This window comes from Hemiscyllium ocellatum, chromosome 16 (assembly GCF_020745735.1).
Source record: "Hemiscyllium ocellatum isolate sHemOce1 chromosome 16, sHemOce1.pat.X.cur, whole genome shotgun sequence".
Classification (NCBI taxonomy): domain Eukaryota; kingdom Metazoa; phylum Chordata; class Chondrichthyes; order Orectolobiformes; family Hemiscylliidae; genus Hemiscyllium; species Hemiscyllium ocellatum.
The window spans coordinates 70,798,713-70,813,115 of NC_083416.1; the positions used below are offsets into that span (position 1 = coordinate 70,798,713).

The window sequence follows — 14,403 nt, forward strand, 5'->3', positions numbered from 1 at the left end:
GTTGTTCAGTTTTGTTTCTGCCAGGATTACGGACCTCAGTATTAAACCTGCTCCAGGTTATAGATACACAGTTGAACTCCACAGGTGGGGTGACATCTTGGCAATGTGAGATTAAGGATTTCCAGAAAATCTGGACTGAATAGGAATTGGCGGAAAACTGACAGTTGCAACTGTAAGGGACAGCACAAAGTATATTGATCATGGTTGTTGGAGATCAATCATCTCAGCCCGAGGATGCGTGACTGCAGAACTCCTCACAGTAGTGTCTCAATTTCAAACATCATAATTTGTGCGAAGATTTGTAGTTCGGGTGCTTGTTGTTATGGTTGTGTTCGCCGAGCTGGGAATTTGTGTTGCAGACGTTTCGTCCCCTGTCTAGGTGACATCCTCAGTGCTCAGGAGCCTCCTGTGAAGCGCTTCTGTGATGTTTCCTCCGACATTTATTGTGGTTTGAATCTGCTGCTTCTGGTATACACACTTTACAATATCTATTTACTACTTAATCAAAATTAACTTCAGCAAGGCGATTGTGACAAGAAATGAATATTTCACCTTCATTTATTTCTCATTTTTTAAAGCATTTTGATTCTAATAATTACAATAAGAAACTTAACGCTTCATTAAGCTAGTTTTCTGAACACTTTTAAATCATTACTTTGTTAATGGTGTCAATCCAGTTATTAGAGTAATGCCATTGTCAGTTTGACACATCATATTCAACCCTAAATCTCTATTCTGTAGAACTTGTAGCAATTGGCTTCAGCCAATTTGATCTGAACGTACCTTCAGCAAAACGCACAAGAATAGAAACTGAAAATCCAAACAGCAATTTTGTTAACTTCAAACTAAAGCTTAATTATTAAATAAGAAATACAGCACAGAAAACATGGCAATGTTTTCTCCGGCATTTATACCGGAAGTAGCAGATTCAAACCACTGTAAGTGCCGGAGGAAGGATCACCGAAGCGCTTCACAGGAGGCTCCCAAGCACTGAGGATGTCACCTAGACAGGGCACGAAACGTCTGCAACACAAATTCCCAGCTCGGCGAACACAATCAAACTTCATAAGCTCAGAAGTGGGGACGTTCATGGATAATCGCATGATATTCAGCATCATTCACTATTTCTCAGATACTGAAGCAGGTTGTATCCATTTGAAACAAAACCTGGACATACCCAGGGTTTGGAATGATAAGTGGCAAGTAACATTTGCACCACATAAGTGCAAGACAATGACCAGTTCCAGCAAGCCAGAATCTAATCGTATACCCTTGATATTTAGTGACAATACCAGCACTGAATCCTCCACTATCACCATCTTGGATGGCCAGAAAATGAACTAATAACATGGCTGTAAGAGGAGGTCAAAGGCTAGGACGTCTATGATGATTAACTCACCTTATGTAGCCCCAGTGCCTGCCTACCATCGACAAGGCACAAATCAAGAGTGTGTCGGAATACCTTCCACTTGCCTGATTGGTGAAGCTTTAACGACACGTAAAGGAAGAGAACAAAAGTATGGCGTTGAGTTCCAGCCATTATCATCGTGAGTAGCGGAGGAGGCTCAATAGGCTAAGTGGCCTACTCCCGCTCCTATTTTCTATGTTTTTCCCTTTGGGGAAGAAAATCTGCCAACCTTACCCAGTCTGCCTAAAAGTGACTACAGACCCACAACCACGTGACTAATTCTTAACTGTTGGTCAGGTGCACTAGCAAAACTGGTTAGATTAGATTAGATTAATTAATGTGGAAACAGGCCCTTCGGCCCAACAAGTCCACACTGACCCTCTGAACAGCAACCCACCCAGACCTCTACATTTACCCCTTCACCTAACACTACAGGCAATTTTCCTTGGCCAATTCACCTGACCTGCACATTTTTGGACTGTGGGAGGAAACCTGAGCACCTGGAGGAAACACACGCAGACACGGGGAGAACGTGCAAACTCTACTTAGACTGTTGCCTGAGGCGGGAATTGAACCCTGGTTTCTGGAGCTATGAGGCAGTAGTGCTAACCACTGTGTCACCATGCTGTTAGTGCTGGTTACTTCAAGGGCAATTAGGAATGGATAACAAATGCCAGCTTTGACAAAGGGTCAGTTAGACTCGAAACGTCAGCTCTTTTCTCTCCTTACAAATGCTGCCAGACCTGCTGAGATTTTCCAGCATTTTGTCTTTTGGTAACAAACTGCCCCAACTCACAAGAATGAATGGAACATCACAAATAAGATTATCCTACACCAATAGCAAACCAGATCAGGCAATTACCTTTCAAATAAAGTAGCAAATGAAGTGACACACAAGAGATCAAATAAAGAACTCCTGATAAAATACCACACATTACCTGCTTTGATCATCTCATCCTTTGCAATCTCTGATTAATGCATGAATCACTACACAAAGCCATTTAACAGTACAAAATGTAAACAAACAGTATTCAGCACAACCTGCATATCTATTGCAAGCCAAAAACAAAGATGCTTTTCTTGGACAACCGTGTAAAAATAAATTATCTTTGAAATACTAGAGTTATGCTGCAAGTACAGCAACTACCAATGTCTTATTCTCTCTGACAATTTCATTCATACAATTTTAGGTACAGCTGCAATTTCCTTCAGGGATATTGCAGATGAACGTTAAATGCTAACTTTCCAAGATCAGTATTTGAGTCACTGAGCTGTCACTCAGATGGTTTCTGCAGAAACACTGATTTATTACAGAAGGTGGCCTTCACTGTCTCACTTACCTAAATCATTCTCCATATCACTACACACCATTAACATCCAAGTAACCTTCCAAAAACAAAAAACATTTTAATGGATGGCACTGTGGCACAGTGGTTAGTACTGCTGCCTCACAGCGCCAGAGACCGGATTGATTCCCGCCTCAGGCGACTGACTGTGTGGAATTTGCCCATTCTCCCCTTGGTTGCGTGGGTTTCCTCCAGGTGCTCCGGTTTCCTCCCACAATCCAAAGATGTGCAGGTCAGGTGTCAGGTCAACTAAATTGCCCATAGTGTTAGGTGAAGAGGTAAACGTAGGGGAATGAGTCTGGGTGGGTTGTGTTTCGGCGGGTCAGTGTGGACTTGTTGGGCTGAAGGGCCTTTTTCCACACTGTAAATAATCTAATAAAAACGCTTTTAATGCCTCAGTTGAGCCCGTCTTTCAAGGCTGCACACCACTTACCCTAACAACTTGCTGTGTGACAAAGTTTTTTTCTCACTTAACCCCTTCATTTGTTTGCCCTTCACTTGGAAAAGATTGTTTATATTGTGAACAGAATTGCCTTGTTGATTGGTCCCAAATTAAAACAAGATGCAATATGGCATTTCATTAAAGGACAATGACAACAGTGTCAAGGATTTGAAAGGGGAGATGCAGAGAAATGATTTTCTTTACTGGGGCAGCCAGAACAAGGGTCACAACCTTTAAATTCAGTTCAGAGACACAGAGGCACTAAAAGCTTTTGCACATAAAACAGTGAAACTGAAAAGCAGTTGATCTGCGGGTCAATTGGTAATATAATAACTGAGATCAATAAGTTTTTTTGCTATGTAAAGATATTGAGGTACATGGAACTATGATAAGTAAAAGTAAGTTTGTGGGCAGCATGGTGGCTCAGTGGCTAGCACTCCTGCCTGACAGCACCAGGGACGCGGGTTCGATTCCTGCCTCAGGCGACTGTCTACATTGAGTTTATACATACTCCCAGTTCTGCGTGGGTTTCCTCTGGATGCTCTGGTTTCCTCCCACAATCCAAAGATGTGCAGGCCAGGTGAATTGGCCATGCTAAATCGCCCAGAGTGTTAGATGTATTTGTCAGGGGGTAAATAGGTGGGAGAATGGGTCTGGGTGGGTTGCTCTTCGGAGGGTTGGTGTGGACTTTTTGGGCCGAAGGGCCTGTTTCCATACTGCTGGGTAGCTAATCTGAAACTAGTTGAACTGATCAGTGTGCATGTGGTTGACAGCAGACAAACAAACAATGCTTGTTTAATATTTGACCTGAAGACTATGCTTGGAATTCATTCAATTCACAATTACCCACTGGATTTCAATGGGAGACTCTAGCCTTAGATCTAAATGTATTAGTGTATAATTTTATTTAAACTTACTAATTTTTGAATTTGTATCATTCAACATCATTTGCATCAGTTCAGGTTCTTCCATGATCCCAGTTTGGAAACAGTATAGGAGATTTATTCATCATAAATTAATAAAAATGTCTTTACAGATTTTGAATAAAAAAGATCTAATAATATGCATATATGTAATCTTTGGTAACTGTGCTATCGTTTATATAACACAAGAACATAAGAAGCAGGAGTAGGCCCCCAAGTCTACTCTGCCTTTCAAAAAGAAGCTGCTCCAGACTTGAACTCAAGATTATAGAATCATACAGCATGGAAATGGACTCTTTGGTCCAACCAGGCCATGTTAAACCATAATCCCAAACTAAACTAGTCCCACCTGCCTGCTCTTGGCCCATTTCCCCCAAAGTCTTTCCTCTTCATTTACGTATCCAAATGTCTTTCAGAAACTGTAACTGCCCACATACACCACTTCATCAGGAAGTTCATTCCACATGCGAACCACCCTCTGTGTAAGAAATTTGCCTCTCATGTCTTTTTAAAAAATCTGTCTCCTTAAAGATATGCCCCCTAAATCCTGAAATCCTCTTGGGAAAGGAGACCTACCATTAAACCTATTATGAATAGGAAAAGGAAGCTTTTTTTACTTAAATTGATGACTTTGCCTTCTTGTGCCATCAATGGATGCATAATTTCTGATCATTCAGCATTTCACAACTGTTTAAATGCAGATTTTAATACAAGATTAATGATCAGGATGCTTTATCAGTTCTTTAAATTAGAAAAAAATTACATAAACCAGCTATCATTTCCTGTTTTGACAGATCTCACTGATTAATCAAACCTTGACTCAAAATTGCTGTGAATGATCAATTGAGTTTTCAAAAATATACAAAGTCCATTTTAAAATGTGTTTCCTCAGTTAGGAATCTTGAAAAAACACAATTTTCTTTCAAAGGTGGTTTACAATGTTTTAAAAGTACAAAACATTCTCTTCACACTGTCTCTCTCTCTCTCTCTCTCTCTCAACAGTTGATAGTATCACTCTCAATATTCAATGTAATTTGTGGAATTTTGTACAAAAGAGTGCATTTTCATAATTTTCCTATGATTCAACACAATGTTGTCCAATACATTAGTCAGCAACCATATGTGACTAACTGTATTCCTGAACAGTAAATTAAGTTGTGTTTGACAGAATTATTGAGCATGTGACAGCAGTACTCATTCATATGGCATATGCTGGTGCACTCTGACCTTCTGGGTCACCTGCTGCAATAATGCACCTGAACTGGGTGACTAAACAACTGTCACCACAGCCACACCTGCGTTTAGTCAGTGATTTCTAATGGTCAAAGGCTGGATCAATGTATTATGCACCACCTTGTCAAATCCTGAGGTTCCTCTCCCAGAAAATTAGCAGCAAAGATCTCAAACAAGTTGGGGGTTATGATCAGCTTTAGCTCCTGTGACGAAGAAGATGAGTAACATCAACACTTACTTCCTCTCATTATCTACTAACTGCAGAAAATGTGTGGGGACATAGTTTTGGGGGCGGGGAGGGTGGGGTGGAGTTGGAGAGGCAGCATTGCGGAGTCAACAGAGGATTGGGCCAGTGTGTGAGGCTTCTATGGTTGAGCCTAATGTGTGCAGTGCTGATCACTGGATTACACAAAGGCATTAAAAAGATTGTAAAAGGTGTAGAAAAGCTACAGAAATGACACGAGCACTGCAAAGTCACATCTACCAGGAGAAAATGAACAAGCTGGATACTCTGAAAGAATGAGGGAGAATCCTTTATAATAATAAAAGATTCTTACAGAGGGCAGAAAAAGTGAGAGGAGGATCGTCCGGGCAGGGTTGACGTGGGCAGCGAAAGAAAGGTCTCAGGAGGTCAGGATGCAGGTATTCTTGGCTGCCAGTGGACTCCTCACTGCCCAGGTCCAGGCCTCAATCATGCAGATATTACCACAGCCTTTATAGGGCATTTCCATCTTGTCTGCTCACATTGCTGAATACTCCAGTTAATCGCAAGACCCCAGGGTGTCTGATAGACACCAGCAATCTGTTTTAATGGAGCACTTCACCAAACTGCAAATGCTTATGTCAAGAAAGTGGTAAATCCAACATTGTTGTTTTATGAATTGGACTGATTCCAGGCAATACGAGAGAAAGGAGGCTGCCAGATGGATTTGTACTAATTGACTGCCTTTGATGGCCTCAGGACAGTCCAAAATGCTACATGGCCAATGAACATCTTTTCATGATTACTCACTGCTGTTTGCAGGAACACATCAATTTGCACCCAGCAACTCACCCATTAATAAATTCAGAGGGTGCAGAAGAACCATGCACTTTTTGATTATGTTTTCATGGCTGGTGAATCTCATATTTACTGCTAATCTCTAGATTAATCTCTTGTGAAGGTAGTGGTGAACTGCCTTCGTGATCTACTGCAAACCATTTGGTGTAAGTAGACCCACAATGCCATTAGGGAGGGAACTCCAGGGTTTTGACCCAGCGACAATGAAGGACCAACAATATATTTTCGAGACAGGATGGTGCGTGGCTTGTGGTGGTGGTGTTCCTAAATATCTGCTGCCCTTGTCCTTCCAGATGGTAGTGTTTACAAGTTTGGAAGATGCTGTATTCTGAGAATGTGCTGGCCATGTTATGTGTAGAAGGGTACAAGGGAATATCCAGAAGTCATTGTCCACATGGGAACTGATGACAGAAGAAGGGCACGTGATGAGATCCTGTATTCAGTTTCAGGAGCTGGGAAGGTAATGAAGGTACAAGACCTTCAATAATTGGCAGGTTAGTTACAAGTGGCATGGTTGGACAGAAGGGCCTGTTTCCATGCTGTACATCTCAATGACTCTATGGCATGACCTACTGAATACAGGAATAGGCAGGGTAAAACGTGTTTCAACAGAATTGATGTAGGAGGATAAACTTCTGATGCTTGAAGCATTGGAATTTGACTGGGACAGGAAGGACTTGTTCAAGTTAAACAAGTTGCATCTCAGCATCCCTGGGATAATATTGTTGTAGGAGAAAGTGATCACTGCACATACTGGAGACCAAAGTCAAAAATTGTGGTGCTGGATAAACATAGCCAGTCAGGCAGCATCCGAGGAGCAGGAGAGTCGATATTTCGAGAAAAGTAGCTCTTCATCAGGAATGCAGAATTCCTGATGAAATGTTTATGCTTGAAACGCCGACTCTCCTGCTCCTCAGATGCTGCCTGCCTACTGCGCTTTTCCAGCACCACACTTTTTGACTCTAATATTTTTGTAGGGAGATTAACCTGTGACATGAGAGATTAACCAGGGATGCAGTTTAAGTTGGCCTGTCAGGGAAAAGCCACCAGGAATAAAAATGCAGAGAGACTAAAAAAGAGACAAAAAGCTTGCATATTGATTTGGAAACAGAAGGAAATGCATAGTAAACAAACATGAAGTAGTCTAACACAGGCTTAGAGATCATGTACAAGTTTAAAGAAAGATTGACTTGGAGGCGAGTGGCTGGTCAAGGCAGAATTTACTGATGACTACATTGTGGAGCTAAAGTGGGATGATTGAGTTGACGGTCAAAGAAAGAACCTAGTTTATTAGAATAAAGGAACATTAAAGGAGGGGTTATGCTGCTGGATATATACTACAGGCTACCAAACAGTGCAGAAGAGGCACAGGAGAACATTTGCAGGAAAATTGCAGTCTAATTGGATAGCTTTATCTAAAAAGCCAAAATAACGCACTGTCTCCTCTGGTTCTGTGCCATGCTATGATTCTGTGTGGTTGCCTACGCAGATGAATTGATTAGCACCATATGACATATCTAGTCATGTACTTTCCTGTTCTGAATTATGCTGAATTTTAGAAGCATATCTGCATGATCATGATGAGAAAGACCAGGTGACAAATGTGATAGAATTAAAAAAAATTTATAAGAAATCTTTCATTTCTTCCTGCGGGACCTTACAATCACCACAATGGTTTCTTTTTTCCTGCTGTACCATCTCCACTGATCAAAGTAAATCTTCAGTGGCATCAGTGACAAAGCATTTCCGTTCACACACAAATCCACCACGTCACAATCTCCAATGTCAGTAAGGAAAATCTCAATACTCTCTTGCTGTGTGAACCCCGATCGCTTTGCAGCCAAAATGAGAATGGCCAGGTCTTCTGCTGAATGTTATGTTTCTGCTGATGACCACAAAAACTGCACTTAGGAAATAACTCAAAAAGGAAAGATGTGTTCTGACACAGGGTGAATGGACTCAAAACATTAACTGTCTCTCTCTTTCTCTCTCTCCACAGATGCTGCCTAACCTGCTAAATTTCCATTCTTGTTTTTGATTTCTCTGGAAACCTCCTTAATTTTTGCATGATTTTTTTAATGTGAGAATATTGCACAGAACTAACATTTAAATGTAACTTGTTGGAAGGCCAACTCGCTTCACGCCCAACCTAAATTAATTGGATTTGGGAATCATTGAGCAAACATGACATGGGCTGCACGAACAGTTTATTCTCATTTTCCCACTGTCCTCCATGTTAAAACCAGGTCAGACTGGGTGAAAGATTTCTTTCTGAAGTATTGGTCATGTCATATGTAAGAAAGTTGGACAGCAAAATAAAGTTGTTTTTATTTTCCAATCTTGCGCATGATTTCAAATCTCTCACTATCACCTTAACTTCCTCCAGTCCAAATTCTCACTAAGGCAGGAATGTAGAGAACAGGAGCAGTAGTTATTCATTGGTGCCTTGAGCCTGCCCCACCATTCAATAGGATCTCAGGTGCCTCTTCTAACCCAATGCCATTTGCCTGCACTATGCCAATATTTTTTGGTATCGTTAACCTCTGGAAATCTATCAGTCAATCTCTCTCTCAAATATACACAACAACCGAGCCAGCACAAATTTGCCACCCTCGATTTCTCCTTAACTTCGTCCTAAATGGCTTCCTCTTATTCTGAAGCTGTCCCCTGGTTCTAAAACTGCAGCATCCACCCCACCCATGACAGTCCATCTCTCGGGGTGATGATTTTTCAATGTTACACAGACGAAAACTGGTACCGGAGAATCTTGGAAGTTGAAAGTAGCATAAATGACAAAGCTACATAAAGATCACTCGTGACAGCAGCAAAAATGTATCAGCAACAATTTTAAAAGAGGGCCAGTTTAATGAGCCCTCAAATCTGTACCCCGAAAGGTGCAATTCCAGGCCACTGATCGAAATAGCCATCCCTGCGGATGACTCAGTTTATTTCAGGACATGGAAAGGTGCTACATAAATGCAAGTTGTTGTTGAAATAAGAATTGAAACATGAGTGGAATCATATCCTTTTCAGGACTTTCTGCAAGTTCTCTTTCAAAAACTAGGATATCATTAACCTAAGCAAGAACAGCACATCATATAATATCATAAACTATGAGCTGAGGGTAGAAGGTTCATAATTACACTTCCTTCACTGGGCAGAACATGCAAGTCTGGGAGATTCTGGAATACAGGATTTTACTTACTGGTCTAGTGCCTTGTAATAAATATCCAGGTCCTTGTTAGCCAGTTCCGTCGTTCTCATTACGATCATCATTTCTCGGAACTTTTCCTCAGCATCTCTATACTGAGGTTCTCTCAGCTCCTTTCTGAAGTGAAGTATTTCCTCCTCAAAACCTTTCTGCCGCCCTTGAGCCAGGTTGCGATTTTTCTTGAAGTCGTCCAGTCGTTCTTCCAGCTGTTTCCGCTCACTGCCAGTTTAAAAAACACTTGTTGTACAAAACGAATGAAAAAAAAACACTTTTATGAATCTGAGTGTGGGCAGGAACATATCAAGTGCTGAATGGCCATCTACATCAGATTTCAGAAATAAATACATGAATGATTTTAATCAGAAGAAATGGAAAATGGAGCTATTTATTGGTTCATGAGGTTGCAGAGATGTACACAGAGGTAAAGAGATGGAGATAGAGTGATAATATCACGGACTAGCAATCCGGGGGTCCAGGCTAACGCTCTGTCAACACTAATTCAAATCTGACAATGGTGGAACTTGAACTCCATTACGAAAACATTTGAAAAATTGCAAATATAATATAAAAATATATTCCTAAATATATGACAAATACTGAAATATAAATATATATAACCTAAGTAATGGAGACCGTCAAATTATTGTCAACTGCTGTAGAAACCCATCTGGATCACTAATGTCACTTAGGGAAGGAAATCTGCCATCCTTATCTAGTCTGGCCTACATGCGACTCCAGACCCAAAGTAATGTGGCCCAAATTGCCCTCTGGTAAGGTCCTAGTAAGCCACTCATTTCAAGGGCAATTAATGTTGGCAACAAATGCCAGAGATGTCTTCATCCCATCACAATTTAGAAAAAGCTTCTCTCTTATTTTGAATGGTTTCTGCCAGAGTTTGCTCACATGCAGCATGTGTATATTTGTCTGAATCCAACCTAATGGATGGAAACACCAGTCTAAGATTTCAGCATGCAGGTTAGGCTGAAATGTTATTGCAGTTCTGAAGGTGTGCTACCCTGCTGGAGGAGTCTAATTTCCAGTGAGATGTTAACCTTTGACCCTGTGCAATCTCAAATGCAAGTAGAAGGTAAAATATATAGAAAGCCAGGAAGCTCCCATTACATCCAGGTCAATATTTGTGAGCTTGCTGTGCACAATCTTGCTGTTCTGTGAGCTTGGTGGGCGGCGCAGTGGCACAGTGGTTAGCACTGCTGCCTCACAGCGCCAGAGACCCGGGTTCAATTCCCGCCTCAGGTGACTGACTGTGTGGAGTTTGCACATTCTCCCCGTGTCTACGTGGGTTTCCTCCGGGTGCTCCAGTTTCCTCCCACAGTCCAAAAATGGACAGGTTAGGTGAATTGGCCACGCTAAATTGCCCGTAGTGTTAGGTACAGGGATAAATGTTGGGGAATGGGTCTGGGTGGGTGTGGACTTGTTGGGCCGAAGGGCCTGTTTCTGCACCGTAAGTAATTTAACCTAATCTAAAATCATCTGGCAAATTCTGCCAACGCAAAGCAATGACTGCACTCCAAAACTCAAATATTTGTTCTGTTTTTTGGAATGTTACAAGGATGGGAAACTGACGATATGACTGCAAGCTCCTTCTTAACGATTTCTGAGAACTAATTATAATGTCACATACAGCTTCACTTTTTTATTAAAAATTGACAATTCCTCATGGACTCTCTAGAATCCAGGAAAAAATATACAAAACAATATACTGTTCTATTTGTTCTTGTCCCCATTAAGCAAATCCAACTTGCTCATTTTTGGAAACAAAAAAAACCTCAAAATTATCTATAAGAATCCCAACATCATCTTCCATCTTGGAGGCACAATTGCCTCAACTTCTGGAGAAATTTTATATTTCCTGAAGATTTTTTTTATCACTTATGATTGATTGGCTGCTGTGGAAGATTGAACGGGCACAGTCTTCATGATAAAGAGAATCCTGTCAGTGAAAGGCAAGGCTGACAAAATATCTCTTAAGCTTTTTTGCATTTTATCGTTGTTTTAAAACAGAGATTCAAATTTTGTTGCTTTCAGTTGTGTCTGCCAGGGTGAAAAACTGTTGACCAAAAAAAAAGTTAACACTAGGACCCAGATCTTCTCCAACAAACAAGAGTCACACTTTTGGAGACAATCCTGGGACAACCTTTGTGGAGGTAAGCTATTTTCCTAATTGCTCTTCTGTAGGCATTGATGAATTGTCTGTTTGAACCTCTGCAGTTCTTGAGGTGTAGATACATCCTTGAGCTGTTAGGGGAGGGAGTTCCAGGATTTTGACCCAGTGACACTGAAGGAACAGTGATACAGGAAATCCACGGGTTGCAAACAGGTTCTGTTCTTGTGTTCAATTGCGAGTCACAGGACAATATAAAGCAGCCATTAGTAAGCACAAGAAATGTTTGTATGCCAGGTCTTTAAAGTTATAATCGTGTATGAGATCGCATTTGAAAGGATAAGCGGTCAATGATCAACTACTCGAAAATCAGGGAACCCCTGCACATTGCCAAATCAGAATGGTATTGGGGTGGGCGAACTTGCAGGTAATGGTATTCCCATGGATCTGCAACTCTCATTCTTCTAGGTGGTCAAAGTCATGGGCTTTGTTGGTGCTCTTATAGACCAAGTTTCTGCAGTGCATCTTGTAGATGATACACAGTGCTGCCACTGTGTGGTCATGGTGAAGAGTGAGTGTTTAAGGTGGTGGATGGGATACCAATCAAGCCAGTTGCTTTATCCTGGATGGTGTTGTTGGAGCTGCACCCATCCAGCTTTAAAGCTCAATTGTTATTTAAATGCTCTCCAAAAAGAAACACCAGCTCCCATTTACTCAGGGGCAGCCTGCTCACGTAAAGCTCTGACCATAATTTAAAGGATGCTTTGAAGATCCCTGGCATTAAATATTGGCAACAACAATTTAACATTTGCGGAAACACAGGTTGTTCTGTTATAACTCATATTGCGTCAACGCAAATTAATTGTAATGCGATCGACGAATTGGGAAGGTTGTTTCTAAAGAACGAACTTTTAAAACGTATGTTTTAAAACGCGATTCCATTGCCAACACTTTGAACTCTATTTCTAAAGTGCAATTCTTCTATAACGTGAGATTGCACTAAAACGCAAGCATCATGTTACAACATCACTGACTGTACTGTGTATTTTAAGCTTTGTCGTACTTTCTGAGATGCATTACTTTCATCTCTCCCATCTCTTTTAAAAGCTCCTTCCTCTTGCTCTCCACGACATTCAGTTCTTCCATTCTCTTCCGTAACGTCAAGTTATCCTGCAACCAGCGCTCCTCAAGCTGTAAGAGGCAGCAATACAACACAACCATGATTATTTTGTGCAGCCTTCATTCACCAGGTTGACAAATAAAAACATACAAAAACTACAAACGTACACTTGCAAAGTGAAGAGAAACTTACTTGAGGGGGTCACTCTTTTTTAAGAATTCTCTTCCCAGACAAGCAGTGGAGACTGGCTCAATAAATACAATCAAGGCTGAATATCAGGTTTTAACCAACAAGGATGTCAGAGATTAGGGTGGGAGAATACGGAAAGGAAAGTGGGGAGAAAAAGGACACAATCCAATCACCTTAACAAGTGGCAGGAAGACTCAAGGGGCCGAATGGCCTATTCAAACCAGTAACAATTTTTGGTTGAGAGGACAGAAGGTTTGATGACACAGTTGGCTGATGACACAAAGTTGAAAAATAAGATACCCACAGCATATAAAAAGCTTGAAAAAAAAAGAGGTTAAATGGATGGGCAAAAGTGTGGCAATTGCAGCATAATGTGGAAAAAGTTAAGCAGGTAGAGTCAAGTGACTAATAAAGCTAATAGATTTTGATCATTTACTGCAAGGGCAACAGAATCCAGAAGTAGGAAAGTTATACTTCAGTTATATAGGGCACTGGTGAGAGCACATCTGTCAAACCGTGCATTGTATTTGTTACCTGATGTAAGGAAGGAAGAGTTCGTAGAGGACTTACCAGACTGATACCTGGAATGAATGGGTTGTATTATGAGAAAATGTTGGACAGGCTGAGTTTGTGTTCATCTGAGTTTAGAACAGGAGGGACTTGGTTGAAACACGTAAGATCCTGAGGGGCTTGAGGGGTAGACAGGAAGTGGATGTTTTGCCTTATGGGAGAGCCTAGGACAAAAGGTCACTGCTTAAAAATCAGGGGTCATTCATTTAAAACAGACTTGATGCTCATCTCAGCGGGGACCGAGGTTTTGGACCTCTGCTTCTACCATCTTTTCAGGAGAGTACTCGAATATTTATAAGGCAGCGTTTTAGTAACCAAGGGTATTATGGGCCATCAGGGTCAGGTAGGGAAGGGGATTTGAGGTTCCTATCAGATTAACCATGAACTTTTTTCTGGAGAAGGGTCAAGGGGCTAAACGCTCGATCCTTGTGCTCCTGTCACGTGGACCCCTGCGCAACCCCCATCACGTGCACCCCTGCCACGTGCACTCTTGTGCCCCCTCCGTCATAAGCACTCCTGCACCTACCGCCCTCCATTGTCATGTGCACCCCTGCGCCCCCCCATCACGTGCACCCCTGTGCCCCCCGTCATGTGCACACCTGCATCCACCCGTCACGTGCACCCCTGTGTCCCCACATCATGTGCATCCACGCGCACCCCCCCCCCGGTCATAAGCACTCCTGCACCCTCCTCCCCATCGTCACGTGCACCCGTGCATTCATGCCTGTCATGTGCATCTCTACACCCACCAACCCTGTCACGTGAATCCCTGCACCCAT

The 14,403-nt window shown here is 41.7% G+C and overlaps 1 protein-coding gene across 5 annotated transcripts in view; it reads right to left on the reverse strand.

The window, feature by feature from the left end:
* Positions 1 to 14,403, reverse strand: part of rad50 (RAD50 homolog, double strand break repair protein) — a 157,656-nt gene that overhangs the window by 22,645 nt on the left and 120,608 nt on the right. For all 5 annotated transcript variants that reach the window (XM_060837367.1, XM_060837364.1, XM_060837365.1 and 2 more), the window contains 2 exons: positions 12,809 to 12,936; positions 9,618 to 9,842 (listed from right to left, as the gene is read on the reverse strand). In XM_060837367.1, the coding sequence (XP_060693350.1) occupies positions 9,618 to 9,842; positions 12,809 to 12,936 (353 nt within the window). The remainder of the gene's footprint in view (positions 1 to 9,617; positions 9,843 to 12,808; positions 12,937 to 14,403) is intronic.